Source organism: Pelobates fuscus, chromosome 2 (genome assembly GCF_036172605.1).
Source record: "Pelobates fuscus isolate aPelFus1 chromosome 2, aPelFus1.pri, whole genome shotgun sequence".
Taxonomy (NCBI): Eukaryota; Metazoa; Chordata; class Amphibia; order Anura; family Pelobatidae; genus Pelobates; species Pelobates fuscus.
Window position 1 is genome coordinate 24,173,646 of NC_086318.1, and position 20,980 is coordinate 24,194,625.

The 20,980-nt window shown below is 38.1% G+C and overlaps 1 protein-coding gene across 2 annotated transcripts in view; it reads right to left on the bottom strand.

Annotated features, from left to right (window-relative positions):
* Positions 1 to 14,507: 14,507 nt before the first annotated feature.
* Positions 14,508 to 20,980, bottom strand: part of XKR6 (XK related 6) — a 155,258-nt gene continuing 148,785 nt past the window's right edge. For both annotated transcript variants that reach the window (XM_063442013.1, XM_063442012.1), the window contains one exon: positions 14,508 to 15,472. In XM_063442013.1, the coding sequence (XP_063298083.1) occupies positions 14,508 to 15,472 (965 nt within the window). The remainder of the gene's footprint in view (positions 15,473 to 20,980) is intronic.

Genomic DNA, 20,980 nt, shown 5'->3' on the forward strand with positions numbered 1-20,980 from the left:
AATAAAAACGTAACTATTAAAAAAAATGTAATTTAATCTCTTTCTTTTGAGTTTAACCCATTGCGGACCGTAGCGGTCTATGCAATAACAATTGGTTCTTTAAGCCCTTAAGGACACATGACATGTGTGACATGTCATGATTCCCTTTTATTCCAGAAGTGTGGTCCTTAAGGGGTTAAAGATGTTTTTCCAAAAGGAAACATCCCACTCAAGATATAAAGATAGGACATTCTATTCTGGTAACAGGTCTTTAGGGACAAAACTGACAGCGAACTGTAACATGTGGTCCATAAATGGATAATACTCTGAGATTTATTGACAATGACACCATTTGCCCTCTAGCGTTTCATGTACAAAGAATCTAAGTTGAAGAGTTAAATGGGGTGTTGTTGCACCTCTAAGCACAGTGCTTAGATCAAAACAGGAAGACTTTGTGCCAACAATATTTTTATCCTCCCCAAATCCTAAGGAATAGGAGATCGTAAAGTCATAATTCTTTAGTAGGTAATATTCTTGACATATTTATTGCAGTGATGCAAAATATAAGAGGGTAGAATAATGTGACCCATCTGCTAATAATTTGGCTTTTTAAATCACTTAGTTCAAAAAAGGGTTAGCAGGAATCCTTGGTTAATTTTTAGACACTATTATACTATAATTAACATGGAACAGGCAATATTATGTGCCATTAAATATTCACAATTTACCCTTTGTCAATTCAACAAAGAAAAATTGCAAGAAAAAATCTGTTGTAATTAACCGAAAGCTAATTTGACTTTCAAAAACTATGAATGAAATGTATTTTTCCCCAGAAATTCTAATTAAAGTAACTGTTTCTCTATAACGAGTACACACAAACATGTGCCGCTTCTCACAAACACACAACAGTGAAAAAAATCCCCTCAATATTCAATATGAGGACAACACACACAATATCTACGAAATAACTAAATAGCAACTTTGTTCAGCGTGGGGAAGATCATTTAGAGAAAGACGTAACTTCTGAACAAGGTGTGATAAACCTACAGCCTCCAAGCAGTTAATAGATCTTTGTTCAAGATCTCCTGGAGGCGAACGTGACCTTGTTTGATACACTTTTTACAATTTACAGCTCCCATACTGTACAGGTCTGTGTTATTTTACCTTCTATACCCATTCAGTATTGACATCTGATTTAGCTAACCATTAAAAAATAATTGTTGAGAAAATCTGTACATAAAAAAGTATTTAAAACTGAGATATCACCATATAGTTCATTTAGAAACTAAGCACCAAAGATAATTAATAATCTTTTAATCATATGAAATGAAAAAAAGATTGAACTAATTGGCCAAATTACTCAAAATGTATTATTTAACATGTATGTTCATATTTACATTCATATGATATACTAATTATATCACATTTACGTGTGCTTACTAGGCTGCTTATATTCATTTTTTATTTTTATTTTTGTTGTCACTTATAATAGTTTTGTCCAAGTTTTTAATTATGAGACTAATTTTTCTTAGTACAAATTTAAGCAGCATTTTATACCGGAGAGGGGAGGTAAGATGTACAATAACAATACCTTTTGACTCCGTGAAGACAAAATTGTATCTGTAAATTAAACAAACTGAAATAATTAAGAATTTCAGCATGAAAAAAATAAATAAAATATTTCATTTATTTTCACAGACCCAGAGCATTTTTTTCTATACTATTTCCTTTATAGCTTTGTATCGTTATTGCAAAGCAAAAATATATTATATATTAAATATAATATTTCTGTTTATATATATGTATATATATATATAGATATCTACATATAAGATCTGATATTCTGTATCACATTTATGCAGAAATCATTCAACTAAATAAGGTGAGGTAGATACACAACAGAGATCTGTGAGTGTAATTCTCAAAATCTGGCTTAATGTTTTGATATTAAAATTGTAGTAGTGATATGTATTCAGTAGAATAATTGAGATATATTTTTTTCTTCTCACTTATCAAATGTAATTATATATATATATATTTTTTCTAAATTCTAATAAGATATACTGCTCCAGTAATTCCGACTTTATACGAAACTTCAAAATAAAATTAATTCACAGTATTAAAATAGCTAACAGCATAGATTTTTCCCTTTAAAAATAAAAATAAAATTATCAACCTATTTTACATTGTGTGGCAATTGCGTATAGAGTCAACTTAACCAAAAAAGAAAAAAAAAAGACCCAACTAAAACTGCAAACTTTAAAATTGTGGATTGTAGCAGTGCATTTAAGAAAATGCTGAAAACATTTTGTAAATATTCACTAGTATAATAAAAAAAATAAAAAATAAATAACTAAATTAGGCAATATATTGATTTGTTTTCATACTAGAAAACGTAGCTTAGTTTTACCGACAATAGACCATTTATAAATAAATTCAAAATGTAAAGGACGGAATGTATTAACCAGACACAAATAAAAAACAAACAAACAGCAAAAAAAAGACCCGTAAATTTAGTCAGTCTGGAAAAAAAAGATGTAAATATGTTTTTTCCATCTTTTTTTTTTTTTTTTAACCATTAAATTAATTTAGCAAATATAATTGTGCTTCTGTGGTTAATAATAAAGACAAATAGTAAAAAAATAATGTTAAAAGAACACAATACCGAGTATTTTTTAACAAGAGGCTAGCAAGCATAAACAAATAGTTCTAACCTGTGAATATAATTGCTCACTTATTCAATTTCTCGACAACACGATACTGCAGGGGTAGGCAACCGACAGCCACTCTACATGTACGGGGCTACATCTCCTAGAATACTCTTACAGCCATCATGTTGGCAAAGTTCCAGGAAAGATGTAGTCCACAACAGCTGTTGTGCCAAAGGCTACCCCGGCACTATTGGATCAAAAAATTACTACTAACGATTATTTGTTAACATTAAGTATTTTTGTGGAGTTGTTTTTTTTTTTTTTGGCAATTATAAGTACGTGCCTCCCAAAATACTCTACAATTAGGTAATGTTCTTACCATAAAATATTCAAAGTCTAAAGGGCGTGTAAAGGAGGTGGAAGAAATTTGATTTCACATTCCCGTATCCACTAGCCATCTCTAGAATATGCAACATTCTAGAGTTGGCTAGTGTATAATATTGTCTTCTGACATTGTCTTGTACCATCCTTTGAGCTTTAAAACTACCATAGTTCCTCCTATATCTATTATCTTGGTTTGATTTTCTTTCACACATTACAGTAACTTTTAACACTTATCCGAAAATGTGACAGACGGAAATTGTAATTGCCTTAAGTTGATATATACATTTGACACTAAATAACGGCTTTTAAAAAACAAACAAACAAAAAACTGCCTATTTCATTTACTGTTAATCCTTAAATATTTTCAGCAGTTTGTAATAAAATATGATAATGGAATTTTAGGTTATTTCGGGCCTAGTAGGCACTCTGCACCATCAAACAATTAAATAAATACATTTGCTTTTTATAGTACAATGGAATGCTGGGAGCTAATCAGCTCAACTACTCGAATCAAGGTTCCGGAATAGTTGTTGATACGCTAAACTGTCAGCTACAATTTATTTAACAGGAACTTTGGGTGAGAATATTAAAAAAATGCAATATCAATTTCCATTTTGAAAAATGGTTACATTGGCAAATGGTGGTTCTAGATAAAATTACTCTAGCTTGGTTGGATGAGAAATTATATCAGTCTGCTGAGATAATTCACTTTAACTGATCTATGGAAATAACAATTTCAGGCGTCGCTTTGTCATAAAAGACTAAGCAGCTTTACTGAAAACCTCTTACAAGAGACTATATAATATATTGGTGTATTAAGGGATACATCAGAAACTCATTTACATGAAAGTGATTTCATTTGAGAAGTGTTGATTTTTCAAGGAATTAATTTCTCCCAAAACACTAATTTTAGAAAAACGTTAATTATATATAATTGATTTTCACACCCCTCCTGGGCAGTATGTATTCTTCATTCTCGGGTCCTCTACCAGAGGCCCGGGAGTCTGAGGGTTCTGCACAGTATCTTAGCTGTTCATAGAATTTCACTCTCCTGGACAGCGATCTCAGATGTCCCACCTGACTATATATATATATATTAATATACATATTGTATGTCCATTAAAACATGCCATCCTAAAGCTAACCACTTGCGTGTACATTTATTTAAATATTTATAATTATGTTGTTTACAGCTCTGGCACGAGTCGAAAATAAATGCATACTGGCATTCTTTATGGCAAATAGTGGCCATAACCGGACTTGCAGTAAATACAAGAAGCACCAACTGGCAAGGCACCACAAGGTCTGGAGAAGTGAGTGGTTTATTGTCCACCTATGGTTTCTTTTGTTGAAGGAGGTGAAACAGCTTTCATGGTTTAGGGAAATGGCTTCCATAAAATGAAACATTGCTCCTTTTTGGCACCTATTCTGGCATTCATGACTGTAAAAAGAAATGAAAGTAAATGAAGAGAATCTTTGGCTGATATTTCGTGTGTTTCATGTTTTACAGGAAGGGAACATGGCATTTTTTGGCTATGGGGTATCTGGTTAGCTACAACCTGGGGCATATTTACTTAAAGTAAAAATAAAACATGTTTATGATGCTCTTAGTACCCCTGTCTCCTTTAAACTATTCTCCAAATTTTATCTCAGCTATATCCCTAACAAGGAACATGGCTGATTGAGGCAACTCTGAGTTTATCACCCAGATAGTTCCTAATTTCTCTTGGCATTAGCATTCCACCCAATGTTCTACGAGGCTGAGAGTGCTAGGTTACTCTTATTCCTCCCAACTGTCCCACTTTCAGCATGACAGTCCTGATTTTGGTTTCCTGTCTCACCATCCCAATTTAGTTTCCTTGTATCTGGCATGCGCAGTCACCTGGCTACACAGCACAAGCACAACATTATACATGCTGGCGATTGTGCAGTAGGACCATGCATGGTCTGATTTGGTGGGGGCTGGCCAGGAGGTTTCTGGTCAGACTGGAGCTACCTTCAGTGGGTGGTTTTTCAAGCAGGCCCCGTCCATTATGGGCATCACCAGTAACACAGTTGTGTCACTGCCAATGGGCCCATGTCCTAATTCTATACATCCAAATGTTGGGAGGTATGTACTTTGATGGGACCATTTTTCTTACACTTAAATTAAAGAGCTAAAAGTGAAACCTTTTAATAAATATATATTTTTAGCAGTACATAAAATCATAGACAAAAAGTAACTGTCTACATACAAACTCGATTGGGTCAGATGTTCTGACAAAGATTACTGCTGTTATGCATCACATGTATATCTCAAATTTGACTTGGAGAAGTTCTTCTTGGGCATACAAACTTGAGAAATCATGTTGAAACATGACTTCTATGTGCAAGAAGGATTTCTCAAAGTTCAACTTGAGATATACAGGTGATGCATAACAGTATTTTTTTTGAGTGTGTAGATATGTCTTAATATGAATGTATATATATATATGTGTGTGTGTGTGTATATATATACATTCATGTGTATGTTTCAAACTAGTTCACATGTAAAAGCCAAGAACTACTTGGGGATTAAAAAACCCAATCTAAAATTATTAAAATAGGTAACCTGAAACTGTCTTTGCATTGTCCGAAAAGAAAAAAATCCAGACTTTGTTTAATGTTTCATTCTGTTCCATTCCACTTTCTGGTTGCAGCCTATTTAATTTTGTATCAGACACTATTCTTAGCCTCCTCCCACCCTCCACAATCGTTTGGCGGAACAGTCTTTTAGTCCTGATTTAGTTGCACAGCAACTCTTTCTGTAAGGTCCTGCGGGTTTGGGGCCAGCTACAAGGCTACTTATGAGGGCACTATTGACATAAAATGCGTCACTGGTGAAACCCACACTCAAGTCCACTTACCCATCCCGGGTGTTGGAAGGTCCAAGGTTGGGCGGTATGCAACTCTGATGTGCCCCATGGTTGGGAATAAGGGTTTAGAGAGGATTTAATAGCTGAGATGTAATTCCAAAGACTGTTGCCTTTAACTTAAAGATACCATTATTTTTAAATATTACATTTAATGTAGCTTGGTTAGATCATGTTAATAGTTTGTAAATATTGTTTTACACCAATTTACATTAAAACCTTTCCAGCTGACAAAGCAACAAAAAATGTGCACATTCCTGTCTTCCAGTATCCTAAACAACTCTCTATCAGGTGATGATACCTGTCCATGAACAGGTACCTGACCATCGTTCTTTGTATCAGCAGTAATGTCACTGCCTTAGAACTGGGAAACTCATGTTTGTATTATATATATATATACCTTTAATAATGTTTGAGCAGGTCCTTCTTCAACTCTAAATATCCACTTTCTATATGTAAGCACTGCAGAATATGTTAGTGCTGTATAAATAAATGTAAATAATCTTCACATGATCATTAACCATTTAAGGATCAATGACAACAGAAAAATATATATATATATTGCGATATGCTGACGGTTGATTAACAGAATCTTATAAAAAAAAAGGTTGTGTTTATGAAAGAACCATGATAAAGTAAAATATGGGTTTTATTTAAGCCAAGGGAACCCAAAACATCCAACTGGAGGGTCATCTAAGCAGTGGGTCGCCCAGTATTTTAATTAGACCTTATGACCCGATACCACTCTTAGCTTATCTTACACGGCTGCTCCGAATTAAGGGTCACCCTTTCTAAGTGTTCCTACTTAAAGATAAATTCTGGTAACCCAGTTTGGAAGCCACCAATAAAAAGCCCTTTAGATAGTAAAGGATGATTTTTGACCACTTCTAAAACTTAAACGGTCAAAGAGCAGAAAGCGTTCCAGGGAAACTATGCCGAAAAAACGTACGTCAGGCATAACATTATTTAATGCATAAATTTGGTATATTTCCGTATTAGATAAGTGGATCTATTTTAAAGATTTCTTCTCCCTATCAGACAATTAATATGTAATAAATAAAAAAAACAAAGCCCAAGATATTCCATTAACAAAAACATATGTAGCTATTAGAAAAAACAACATACGCATGAATTAATAATGTAACACCAGTGTTATCGTTATTTTCTGCAGATAATGTCCCTGATGATACCAATAATATTTCCAGCACTCAATAAATCTACTCAATATTTCTATACGTGGCAAGTCTGCCTTCCCACAAAGTCCGACCCATCATTGTTTGAGTAGAGACATTTCTCTGCATAAGAAAATGAAATATTTTACGGAAATTAACTCGCCAAGAGTCAAGGAATTCCCTCTAACAGTGTAGACAGTTATTATACCCAATTCTTCCTAGACTGTAAGAGTATTTTTTTAACAGGGCTATTTTCTCCTCTATCGATCGTCAGTTTTTTTTGTCTGTCAGTCACTTACTGTTACATTTCTGCACTGTATGACCGTAAAGCGTTGTGGACTATGTTGGTGATTTATAAATGTTAATAATAATAACAGTAACAGATCTACAGAGACCTAAAATAAGCCATAGAGAGACCTCCAGGCACCAAAACAATGTCATCTAAATAAAGTTGTTTTGGTGCCAGGAGGATCCTGGGAGCTTTCTTACCTTCAGGGGTTAAACCGTTCTCAAGTATTTTAACCCTGAAGTTGCCTCCAGCGGCATCCGTCTTCAGAAATTTCACTTACCGTTAGTGTGGAGTGCCGCAGTGCAGGGATGCTGCTGATTGGCTGAGATCGGACAGCTGAAGTTTTCAGCCAATCAGTGACTCCCCATTCACAAAACTGGCTTGGAAAGGAATGTACCAAAATGGTTTAACCCCTGAAGGTAAGACTGCACGGGGGGCCTCCTGACACCATAAAAACTTCATTTAGAGGAAGTTGCTATCATGCCTTTTTATAGCTAAACTGTCCCTTTAGCCCTCCAGGTTAAAATAAAGCAGCTCTGTCAACGTATTTGAAATCCCAATGCAATAAAAAGATATCATAAGACAGAGTAAGGACTACTATGTCGATAGTACTTGAAAATACAAAAATATGACATTTTGTCACTGCACACAGCTGTCGCTGTTTTGTCAACTCCCCACTTCTATGGTGGTCACTGAATCCTCCATAGAGATCAGTGTTGTACTCTCTCACAGGAGCAAGAATATAGCATTGATGTGTGCTCTGGCCAGATAAAGCTCTAAGAACTGAAGATCGATGATTGGCGGCGCGGAGAGGGGTTGGGGTGTGGGGGGCACAGCACCAGGTACGTTGAACCTACCTCCTTATAACTCTGCGTTCTAGAACCACATATATGTATATACATATAATCATTATATATATTTTCTATACCTGCTCTTTTTTTTCTACACATTTAACCTTACTAGCCCGGTATGACTTTAATTCCTTAAGTGATAATGAAAGTTATCTATAAGAATTAAGCAGTTATTGTGTAATAGAACATAGATGATGTTCCCGTATTGAAGTGTTCTATATATAGCAAATTGAACAGTAAAAAAATAAATGTAAACTCACAGCAAAGAAGTCTGGATCTCACTCATCACATTTTTATCTAAATCCTGAGTAGCTTTCACTATACTTTAACCATTAAACTGAAATCACAGAAAGAACCCCCCAAAAAATCTCGATCTAAACAGCTCCTTGTAGTGGTTATGGTGCAAACTGCAGAGAGTGTTTAGTTGTCAAAATGTAACAGTATTTTAATTCTCCTGAGAGATCAATATTCCGAACGCACTGAAACAAGTTTCTATTACAAGTTTTGCATGAAGACGTCCAGTGTCGTCAAATCCCCCATTGGAAAGCATTGGATCAATGCTTTCCTAGAGGGGAGGCCTAATGCATGTTGGGTGCTCTCTCTGCATGTGCATTAGGTTCCCCTTCGGCGCTGACAGTGGACGAGAGCTATCCAGTAACGTGGGACTTCGGCACTGGAATGGAATAAGCTGAGTGTAAAAAAAGTTTTTAAAATTCTTTATTTGCCAGAAAGCGTGGTTGCAGGAAGGGAGGGGTAGGGGGTGGCAAGGGAACACTTTATTGTGTCGAGAATAAAACTTTGTGTTTCTAAGATTAAAATGTTCCTTTAACCTGATCATTCATAAAGAAATATATACATTTAATGTATATAAAAATGGTTTATAAAGATTATCAATTTGAAGAAAATAAGTTTCTTTTGCAACGCTAACTGGAGAGAGTAAAACCAAACATATAAATTGCATGAAGAGTCTTCAGATTTTGTCAAATTATAACATCTGTGATGTTAAAGGTAAAAAAAAAGCATTAGTATTTGTGCCACTAAAAGTAACCAGTACAGTACACATTTTTATATTTCCAGCTTGGTTCTAAGGACACCTACTGAGTAAATACATTTGGCAGGGCATTGGGCAAGGATAATTTCTTTGATTATTAGAACAATGTCTTAATTGCAACCCTCCTCCCCCCCACCAAAAAAAGCTATTTTGTGCTTGAACTTTGTCACCTTGTCTACCATTTCTAAGAGAAAGCAGTGAGACGTTTTGTGTGTCTTCATTTCCTGCCTGGGCTTCTTCCTCTTCTTCACTGTTACATATCCAACAGAAATCCCAAAGAGAGCTGTATATATCCTAGAGCAGGGGGTTATAAGATACACACTGCCCTCACACTGGAAGCACTGGAAGAAGCAGGATTCGGGGTATTTCCTGGTTTCTGGCAAGCAGCGAAACCTTAGAAGTTTTTATTTTTGAACGCGCTATCTGTGTAATTTGTTACAAATGCTGCTCAAATCCAACCCGGAGTACCTTACAGTCTCACGTAAATAACAAAAAAAAAAACAACAAAAAAACTGAATGTTCCGTTATATATAACTCGTCTTTCAAATAAAGTAGAATTATGGTCATGGCTTCAGAGGCTGTTCCACTTTTGCACTTTTGCACATGCCCGAGAATACGCAAGGTAGGCGTTTACTGGTTCAGGGAGCCGGCAGGTTCTGAAGAGACAGACGAAGAAGAATACGGCGGCGGTGAGAAGGGAAGTGTTCCGGTGGGTCTACCTTTCTTCTCCCGGGTGCTATCTCGAAGAAAGCATCACTTAAACGGGGTATTTACAAAAAATGCAAAGATCCCTCAAGTGATTGTGCTGCTTTAAAGAGGCTTTGTATAAAAGACAAAAAATTGTCGCGTTTCCATCAGTGTCGCGCAGGTGTGCCATTTACATTTTCATAACACGGTTACTCAACCCTTTAGGCACTGGTGACTTTTTTGCCCCATCTATTCTGCAATGCTCCAAAGTAACGCAACTTTTTAACACTTTTTATTCCTCTTTTTTTGCTCCCTTTTTGCTGATGATTTTACCATTGATTGGTTTGACAAAACAAGACCATTACTATTGCTAGAAAAGGAAAAGTTGCAATTTCCCAAAAGCCCAGCTAACTGGACCAGTCGAATAAAATGACGTTAGAGGCGCAGTAAAGAATATTTCGGCACAATGAATAAGTGTAAATTGGAAAAGTGCCAGAAAGCCAGCCAAAAATGTGAGCACAACAATTTTTATACATTCATCCCAATGTATCTGGATCTTCTCTGAATGGAGAAAATAAAGCATTCTTTGAAAAATCTGAGAAAATTCCAGGTTCAGCATATATTTCCACGGGTATTCCTTATAGGAACAGGCATTTCAAGCCAGCAAGGGTACGTATTTTACCGTTATGATATCTGTAGATCTATACATGTGGTAGGCATGTGGGTAGCACAGTGTTTAAATGAAATGCTTGGCAGATTTAAAGTCTTGACAGAGGTCCTTAAAAATATTGATTTTTAAATGATGAACATATGTAATTCGGTCTTAATAAATAATAATAAACTAGTTTAAAAAAGCAGTTTAAAAAATAAAAAGAAAATATTTACAATTGTCTTCTTATTGTCCCTAAATAGGACACCATTTGGGTTCTTAGTACTGTATTTCAAATAGTAATTTTATCATAAAACTCTGAAATTTACATTTATAATGAAATAATTGCAGAATAATTTGGGGGAAGAAACCAAAGAAAAGATTACAGAGAAATTCAAATTTCCCTAAAAAAACCTGCCTTACTGATTTCACAATAGTGAAACAAAATATAGTTAATTACATGCCTTCCAAGTGTCCCTTTTCTGACAAGTCCCAAGTTTGGGCTCCTGTCCACCGTCTGTTAGTTCCCCCGATGTCCCGTTTTTTGGGACATCAGGGAACTGTCCCCAACAAGCATAGCATGAATGCATCATTAGATGTACTCATGCTATGTTCAGGGCATTACGCTAGGCTGACCTGCCAGAGGTGGTCATTGTCCCGCACCCTCTCTCCCACTACCAATGGCATCCCAATTCTGTGTATGCCGAAGTTGGGAGGTATGTCATTATAGGCAGATTTTTATGATCTAAGAATCCATATAATCTGAACATCAGTCCTAAAAAATATACTTTAAATGAGTTGCACTCACTTAAAATATATAAAAATATGCATACATTATTAAAAAACAAACAAACAGAAAAATTGCTTATTCACATGAACCCAGGCTGCCCAAAACAGGTTTACCAATAACACAAAATACAACAACAAGACACAAATTGTACTGTTTGTATCCGTAAATTAAACGAATCCTTCTAATAGGACTTCTGGCCCGCCATGTTTAACATTGGAGACTGTCATGCAAAGCCTGATTTTGTGACCTTATTAAATCAAGGCACCCGTCATTACTGCCGTATTACGAACAGAAAACTATGGTTTAGTCTTCTTAAATATACATTTCTCCAATACGAGGTTTGTATGTCTTGTTCAAATGGATTGGAAGAAAGCGGAAATTTGATACTTGCAGATATTTTATCAAATAAACATGTCTATAAATATATATTAACGTATAGTGTACCTAAACATAAGACATCGCGAGAATGACATTTGTTTCTGGTAAACAGAAGATCTCTAGAAATAGGTGCACACGCTAAGGTTAAGCAGATGGTATGGCGTCCTAATAAGAGTACCGTAATTAATGGATAAAAATGTGCACCACGCTGTAAATTAAAATAAATGTATTTTTGTTCCATTTTAAAGCAATTTTTACCATTTCCTCATCACAAATATTCACTGCGGTTGATGATCAGAAAAAAAATTTGTAGCAATATTTTTAATAAAAAAAAGGTCGCGAAAAAACTAACGTGACATTACGCATGGTTCCATAACTAATTCGTTTTTTTTACAAAGTACTTAAAAAATAAAAAAAATCAACAGTTTAGGATTTATCAATTTTTTAAAAATTTGGTTACAATCTAGCACTGTTGAGTGCGAGGCAGAATTACTTCCTGGTATATATTTGGTAAACGGGTTGGAGACCATTTATCTATATAATATATTAAATTCCCCAAATCCTTTACAGAGACAGAAACTAGCTACCAACTGCTTTCCTTATCAATATCTTTATCAGGCATATATAAGATGATGTTGATAATATTTTTTGTTTTAACAGTTTGTCCTAGATCAAAGTTTCCATAAGGGTTAAAAAAAAAAAAAACAACAACAAAAAAAAAACACACAATAGTTAACAAAAAGGACTGTTAAAAAAAGGTCTCCATAATGAACTGTTCCATGAAATAGCTCAATATTGGTATGCACCACGAACAATTATTCAGGAATACAAAATCCTTTTAAATTCACACACAGAAAAGACTAACAATAGTTATTAAATATAGTCTCTATATATGTATATATTTATTTTCTTCCTTTTTTTGCCAGGTAGAGTGAATCTAAGATTGAAATTATGCCCTGAAATTAATATGATTCTTTTAAAAGGAAATATATTTTTTTTAATGTAAAATAAACACTGGGATATTTCCTGAAACAAAGATTCTATATCAAGATATCAATTCCCCACTAGATGTCTATGCTGTGACTGCACAAGGCCGGTTGTGGACCAAAATGGCACGCTGGGTGAAAATAAGCACCATCTGCTCAACACAAGTTCAGCCCGGTCCCCCTCACTTGCGCCAAAAGAGCACTGGTCAACAGTCAGCGATATTAAACACATCTGCCGCCCACTGAGCATAGTCATTTGCTTTTATGAAAGTGTCAAAAAGTCATCTATTCCGTACCGCAACTCTGACAAAAGCAAATGAATCGAAACAGAAGATGGTAGAAATTCTGTAACAGCTAAAGAATTGCTCTTTCTATTTAAGGTGATCACTCAGTAGGTCCAGCATAAAAAAAAACAAGCCTGTGTTTGATTAAGTGAGAAAACATTTTTAAAAAATCCCCCAAAATTTCAGGCATGACACATTTGCTAGGCCCACCCCACCTCCCCCACCCTCCAACCCAAACACACAGTACAGCTGTTCAAGCTTCACATAAAATATTATCTTGCAGAACTTTAGGTGAACCAAAGTTTAGCAGCGTCAGATTCTGTCATCAACACACTTTACAAAGAAGGACATACTCACTACAGTTCTAGAATGCACCAAGTGATGTGAAGGGTTTTCAGCCAATCACAACTCAAAGAAGAAGAACAAAGCACCAGTAATTGTTGGATATTCTGTTTGTCAAAAGTTAACCTATTTATATCTGTAGTGAAACAGAAAATATAACATAGCACTAAAGATCACTTTAAGGCTCAGATTTATCACAAGACATAAACAGGAACCTATTGATTATTGTAACACTCGGTGCTCTCTCCATACAGCCTTAAAAATATCTAATTTACGTCACCAATCGAGTATTGTGCCTTTGTATATACGTTTTATTTCTTTTGTGTTTTTTTGCTACCATGCTGAGTTTTATTAATACTGAATATTGTATTACACGTTTGTAGAACAGTTTTATTTATTTGTTTGTTTTTTGGTGTTCGATCAAAGCTCAACTGTTTTTTTTTTCGTTTTGTGTTTCTTGTTTTTTTTTTGGAAGTAAAATATTACTATGTGAATTCAGTGCAAGGAGAATACAGCTGAGCATCACATAGCACCTAGTCAAAGGTCCCATTGCTTAGTAACCCTTTGTATGATGCCATGGCAACCATGGATAGGGTCGTTAGAAAACAAAGCACTGGAACCTCTTATAGTTGTCCTGAGAAGACACACTGATTATGTGCTTTCTCTGTTGTACACTACACCTTTACCCTAAACATTGTTAGACGAAAGGCTTGATCGTCTCCTGACTCATAACCACCGGTTTTGCATTAGAAAGGTGACAGTACGTAATGAAACTCAGCACCATAATGACATAAGGCAGTTGAAGGTTAGTTTGTTCAATCAGCACCAATCCCATAAATTCTCTACACTTGGTGTATAATGTATAAAACATTGAGTGGAGATGTCTTTTCTCCATCCTGGATCGTAGCATGGGTGTTCAATACTGTTTCTTGTGTGTAAAACACAAAAGAATAGTCTTTTAGTTTTTACTTACAAAACATGGAGAATATCTTTGTGTACATACAGCAACCAGAAGTTGAGCTTTTCCCAAACTTCCTTTCCTTTTGTTTTTTTTTTAAATGTATTCTGTTCAGTTAGCTGTGTTTATCGTAAACAAAAATATGGTTCCTCTGTACTTGGAATATTATAGAGAAGACTCGTATTGTAGCAATTCATATAAGAGAGGACCGTCTCTGTATCTAATACCTACAGCTGTGGGGGTGACATACTGAAGAATGTTGATAGTCCTTCTTAACCGTCTGTCTACGAAATGTGCATCCCAAGCTGGATATCTTTTTCTTGGCATGTCGATCTTAATGAGCGGCCCCTCGGGATAAAAAGGGCGCCCAGTTGGAGTAGATGGCACCGTTGGTCTCACCTGAAAAACGGGCAAGCATGTGTCAGCTGTTAGGTCATCTTGTTGCTCCGACACTGCTCTGGTTGGCGTTGCCTGTGCCCCCCGGTGCCCTGGAGTTTGAGGTGCCATAGGCTCAACATCAGGGGGCAAAGGAATGCCATAGAGCAGCTCGGCGCAACAGGAGCTGGCAAATATCTTAGCGCGTGGCCCCATGGGATGCAGCACGCCGTAATAAAGAAGCATGAACACTATCCCAGCAGCAAAACAAAGAAAAACACAACACAGTGCTGACACGGCATAGGAATCAGTTGTGTCAGGATCTCTGTAAAAGTACCAAAGGAACGTCAAGGCAACGTTTTCCGTCAGGATAACAGTGTAATAAGCAAACATTCTATATCGAGTCCGGCCTTCTTTGACGTTAAACCAGCAGAAAATGTACACAATCCCTACCACCATGTTGAAGAGGATCTCCTCCCACTTGGACATACAGAAGTCTGTCCCACCATGAATGATCCAGAAGGCCATGACGCACCAGTGGACAACTACAAAGATCCCAAAGTAGAGCTGGAAGATTGAAGCAAAGAGGGCAAAAGAGATAACTCTCGATGATATGGTGAAAAGTCGCCAGAAAAGATGGATGAGCGCCCCTCTGTAGCTCATGCTCTTCTTATCGTCCCTGGAGTCCCGTAGGAGCTTGTGATAGGAGGCTAGCACCCAAGCAAGGGACATCAGGGAGGCCACAGAGGATACACCTGCCAGAAGATAGTCAAACAACAGGCACAGGTTCATTACATCATTTCAGTATTCACCAATAATACGCAGCAGATTGTCTAAGAGAAGAGTAAAGAGGAAGAAAAAAAAAACAACAAAATGTAGAATGTTTTAAATACCTATGAGGACTTATGTTGTAAATTGTCACACATGTTTTCTAAAAAGATACCTGTGTAGGAATGTTCATCTTGCATAATCTTGATCAAGTTGAGGATTTAGGTTGTAGTCACCAGCTCTAAATAACTAACGTCTTCATTCAGAAAATATTCTGCGGCTTTTTAGAAAAGGCAAGGCAACAACACTACTCTCATCCCTAAAGAATCGTTTACACAAAAATAATTATAGTGACATCTTTATTTGAAACTAGGGATGAATAGCCACCATATTAAAGGAAACTCTATGTCAAAAATTTGTATATTTTTAATGCATATAATTCATTGTTAAAAAATAAAATAAAAAATGTTTTCATTAGCTGCTGAACTCACCTCTGCATCTAGTGAAGATTCACCTCCTTTTTGCCCAGCACTTACTACTTTGATAGTGATGTGCATTGCCCACCGAAATGCTTCTAACAGAGAAGTATCAAGGACAAACTTCCATTCCATGGTCTCCCATAGAGATGGGAGGTTCTATTGAAATGTAAAAATTTATACAAAAAATATATACTTTTTGCTTTTAATATTTAAAGTCCTGTTTTAAGTATTTATTTCTATGTGTCTATAAAATAGCAGATTTGGGCAGATTTCTCCAATTTGACTGGTCACAAAATGTACTTTAAATCATAATTTGACTTTTATTCCCAAATTTGCACATTCAATGTATACCTTTAAATGATTAATTCTCCTGGATGTTTACACATTTTGTAGTGATACATCTGGAATTGAAATGAATACGGTTGTAATTTTTGCCATTTGATACGGATAACATACCTAACAAAACATTTGGTGGGTGAATATTCGGAATGCAAAATCCAGACATCGTTCATGGAATTCAACGAACGGGCCTGAATTTGGCCCTGAAGACAACAAAATTCAGACCAAATTGCTTCAAATCTGGGCTTGGAATTTAAAAAAAACCAATATGAACCGTTTGCCTGCTGGTAGCATTAGCAGCATGAAGGCAAAACGTTTAAAAAAGACTTTGGCAGCATGAGAGTTAATTATTCACATAAAAAAAGTTTTAAAAATAAAATAAGAAAAATAAATAGCCAATGAGGGTCAATGTGCATGCATCTGGTGGGGAAACAGATTCTTCCCATGAAGCACCCAATATCCTTTTTTACCACACTTTCACCCATATAGAAGTTGAGCGCTCATTATATAATTGTACATGCAAATATTGGTTAAACTCTTGCCTGCATGACCCTGCCTTGGTTAACCTCTTGCCTGCCTGATCCTGCTCAGATCCTTGGTTAATCTCTGCCTGTGAGATCCTGTCCTGGATTGACTGGTTAACCTCTGCCTGATCCTATCCTGGTTTGCCTGGTTAACCTCTGCCTGGTCCTATCCTGGTTTGCCTGGTTAACCTCAGCCTGATCCTATCCTGGTTTGCCTGGTTAACCTCAGCCTGATCCTATCCTGGTTTGCCTGGTTAACCTCAGCCTGATCCTATCCTGGTTTGCCTGGTTAACCTCTGCCTGATCCTATCCTGGTTTGCCTGGTTAACCTCTGCCTGATCCTATCCTGGTTTGCCTGGTTAACTTCTGCCTGATCCTATCCTGGTTTGCCTGGTTAACCTCTGCATGATCCTATCCTGGTGCCTGGTTAACCTCTGCCTACCTGACCCTGTCCTGGATTGCCCAGTTAACGTTTTTCTAATTGATTTACCTGTGTGCTGATCCTGCTTGGATTATCCTGTTAAGAGACTTTCCTTTTGCTTCCTGGTCCTGGCCCTATGCTGCATGGACGTGTTCCTGGACTTCCCAATTCATAGTGACTTATTTGAGAGACTTTCAGTTAAGTAACTTTGCTTTGTCCTTTCTCTACATACCGAGCCAATTCACCCTGAACCGTTACAGATAGTCAGATGAGGCCGCTGATAAACTTGCATCCCTTGCTTCACCAAGTTGCTGAATTTTGTGGCGGCTTGGTTATGCAGTTTGGGGGATGTCAGGTTGATCATCTATCTGGACAATCTTCTCAACATGGCACAGGATTGAGAGACATTGGGCAGTAAACCTTCTTTGCCACCTGGGTTTTCTCAGGAATTGAGAGAAGTCCTGTCTGGTCCCATCCCGCAATGCCGAAACTCTCAGGTTCCCACAGACCAAGTTTCAGACTATGCACAAAGAATTGCTCCGGGCTCTCCTCCAGCCTCGGACCACTCTCAGACAGTTGGCTTGGATAATTGGACTTCTGGCTTCTTGGATCCCGGTCATTTTTCTGGCCTGGATCCAAGTGCACTATCGGACCCTTTAACACTCGAAGATTGCTAATTTATGCAGGGAAGATTGCTAATTTCTGCATGGGATGCCCATTGCGAGGCACTCTCGACAAGTGGTTGCTGGACATTGGAAGGACACATCTTCACATCAACTGCCTGGAACTGGTGGACAGTTAATTTGCAGTGCAGAGTTTTTCCAAAGATTAGATCAACACTTGCATTTTCCTTTATATGGACAATGTGTCAGCAGTCCGTTATTTTAACTATCTGGGAGGCCCTCAATAGATGATTTTGACAAATCTATCAGTTGATTTCTGGAATTGTTGTTTGGATTGGAACATTCTGATTCACTATTTCCCAGGCCTCAGCGACGTTCACATGGACTAGAGTTAAATGTATTTTTAACATTGATTGGAAATTGGAGGTTTTCATAATAATCTCCTCTCTGTGGGGCCTGTTCCAGGTGCATTTAATTGCATTGAGAATCATTGCCAGGAGGCAGTGGGGGCCTTATTTAAAGTTTGATCTAAGGGACTACATTATGCGTTTCTGATGGTTGTACTCTTCTGCAGGCGAGATGCCAATTTGCCTCAGTGGATTTGTTGACCCCCTTTGGAGGGCACAATCATGGTTCTCACAACAACTGGGATTGTCAGTGGACTGCCCAAGAAACATCCTGTCATTTGCCGGTCTACTCATCTGTACAGATGACGGCCCTCATATGCTTCTCATAGAAAGGTCTTTGGTTATGTTGGTGTGGTGGATTTCCAGGGACCTTGGAAAGTCAAGGGAGTTTTGGATACAACTAGATGGTTACTGGTAGAAACATGGGGCTCCATTACCACGATCGTACAATGCCGTTCGGCTAGATTGGGCTGGCTAGAGACTTGGATCCCATTTCAGCCCCTGTGATGGCTGTCCAATTTCTTACATCTCTATTTGAAAATGGTCAGGTATATAGAAAAATTTACCTTTCTAGGTCTGCAATTTCCTCTGCACATTCTGGCTTCAATGGCTGTCTGGCAGGTCACCACCCATTGGTTTGTCGTCTGCTTAAAGGTGGCTCGGTTTTTCTGTCCTCCGAGATCCGGTACTCTGCTATGTGGGACATCTCATATGTTTTCGCTCTGTTCAACTGTATGCAATCCTATAGGTGGCCTCCTAGCCCTCACCTGTTTCTTTCGTCCTCCTTTCTTTCCAGTCTCAAGTACGATTTAGGCCTGTTAGGTTAAGTAGATTATGGTTCAGGCAGGTGTGGATAGCATAGTTTTTGGAGTTCATTCCTCCTGGGGTGCAGTGCTTTCCACTGTAATCTCCCTTTGTGGAGAGAGAACCTTATGAAGACTGCCGATTGGCCTTTATTTAAAACCTATTCACCATGTTTTTTTCCACGATTGTGGCGCAGCTTTAAACTTGCAATATGTGCCTCCATGTCTTGTCATAAAATTATATGATTTTAGTATTTCATGACGAAAACTCATGATTTATAAAAAGACACAGAGGTGAGTATTGTCATCCCATGAGTTTTGTTTAGGCTATTTGCTTGTTTTATTGTCCCTCCCTTTAAGGTTTTTTCATACCTGGATATGTTTTTTATATTATTTATGGTTTATGTTTTGGGACATCAGTGTTTTTTGTGTGTTTACTGTTTGCATTGCACTATCATGGTTTGGTGTCTATGATAGTGTCTACTATATGTTCTGACAGTATGCCTTGGTGTGCAATGTGATTTTATCTGTCCTAACGGATGGGTTCCTGATTCTTGTCTCTATTCAGTTTGTGTGCACCTTGGGCATTGTTTGGAGTTCTAGTTCCCTAGTTTTTGTTCTCGAGGTGGAGGTTATCTCCCAGTTTTATAGGTTCGCCACTGGGGTTTGGAGGGGACTACTTACCAGCCTTTTACCCTGTAACTATGGCCCCTTTAATTTATTATGGTTAAAAAACCCTTTTTGGACTTATTATGACTTTGGACAATAATTATTCGAACTTTCATAGCTGCACTTCGAACTCCCCGAACTCCCAAAGCCATTTGAAGTGCCATTTGACCACGTGGTGGCGGCCATCTTGTTCGCATGGACCAAAATCGCGAATAGACTTCAGGGGGACTTAGCCATGAATGCCCTGGGACTATTTTACACAACCGGTCTCTCTCCCCAGCGACAGTGCAAATTGCAGGGAGAGGAGGTAACCAGCCTCTCTCCCCAGCGGCAGCGTATCCTACAGGGAGTGGAGACAATCGGTCTCCCTCGCCAGCAGCAATGTGCATCACAGGGAGCAGAAGGAGTTGTCCTTCCTCCCCAACAGCAGAGTGAGTTTCAGGGAGAGGAGACAACCGGTCTCTCTCCCCAGCGGCAGTGTATCATACAGGGAGTGGAGACAACCGGTCTCACTCCCCAGCAGCAGTGTGCAGTACAGGAAGCAGAAGGTGTCATCCTTCCTCCTCAGCGGCAGAGTGAGTTTCAGAAAGAGGAGACAACCGGTCTCTCTCCCCAGCGGCAGTATAACCCACTGGGAGTGGAGACAGTCGGTCTCACTCCCCAGCAACAGGGTGCCCTACAGGGAGCAGAAGGTGTCGTCCATCCTCCCCAGCAGCAGAGCGAGCTACCAGGAGTGGGGGCAGTCAGTCCTTCTCCCCAGCTATAGGGGGACAGCAACCCTGACCCCAATAGTACAGATGGGACTGCAGTCTCTGTACTGGATCTACAGGGATGCTGGACGGTCGGTTCAGATTCCTAACTAACCTCGCAGGGATACCAGGAGGAGGTAAGCGATTTCTTCCCTCCACAGCCAATTTCCAGCCAGGCCCTGGGGTTAGTGGATGGGACGACCATACCCACCGACCCCCTTCCAGCAGAAGAGCTTGCATCAGGTCAGAGCACTGCTGGCCTCTGCCCTCACCTTTCCCTTTGTCTAGGGCCTGACTACCTACAGGCCACCCCAGCAGAAGAACTGGCAACCGGGCAGAGTGCAGTTAGCCTCTGCCCTCCCCTGGTCCTTGATCCAGAAACTAACAACTGCCCCCACTATGCAGCTGTAATGCTGGCTTTAGGACAGAGACAGACTACAGGAGTCACCAGGTCCAGTAATTGTTTGGTGTGGGTGGGCTA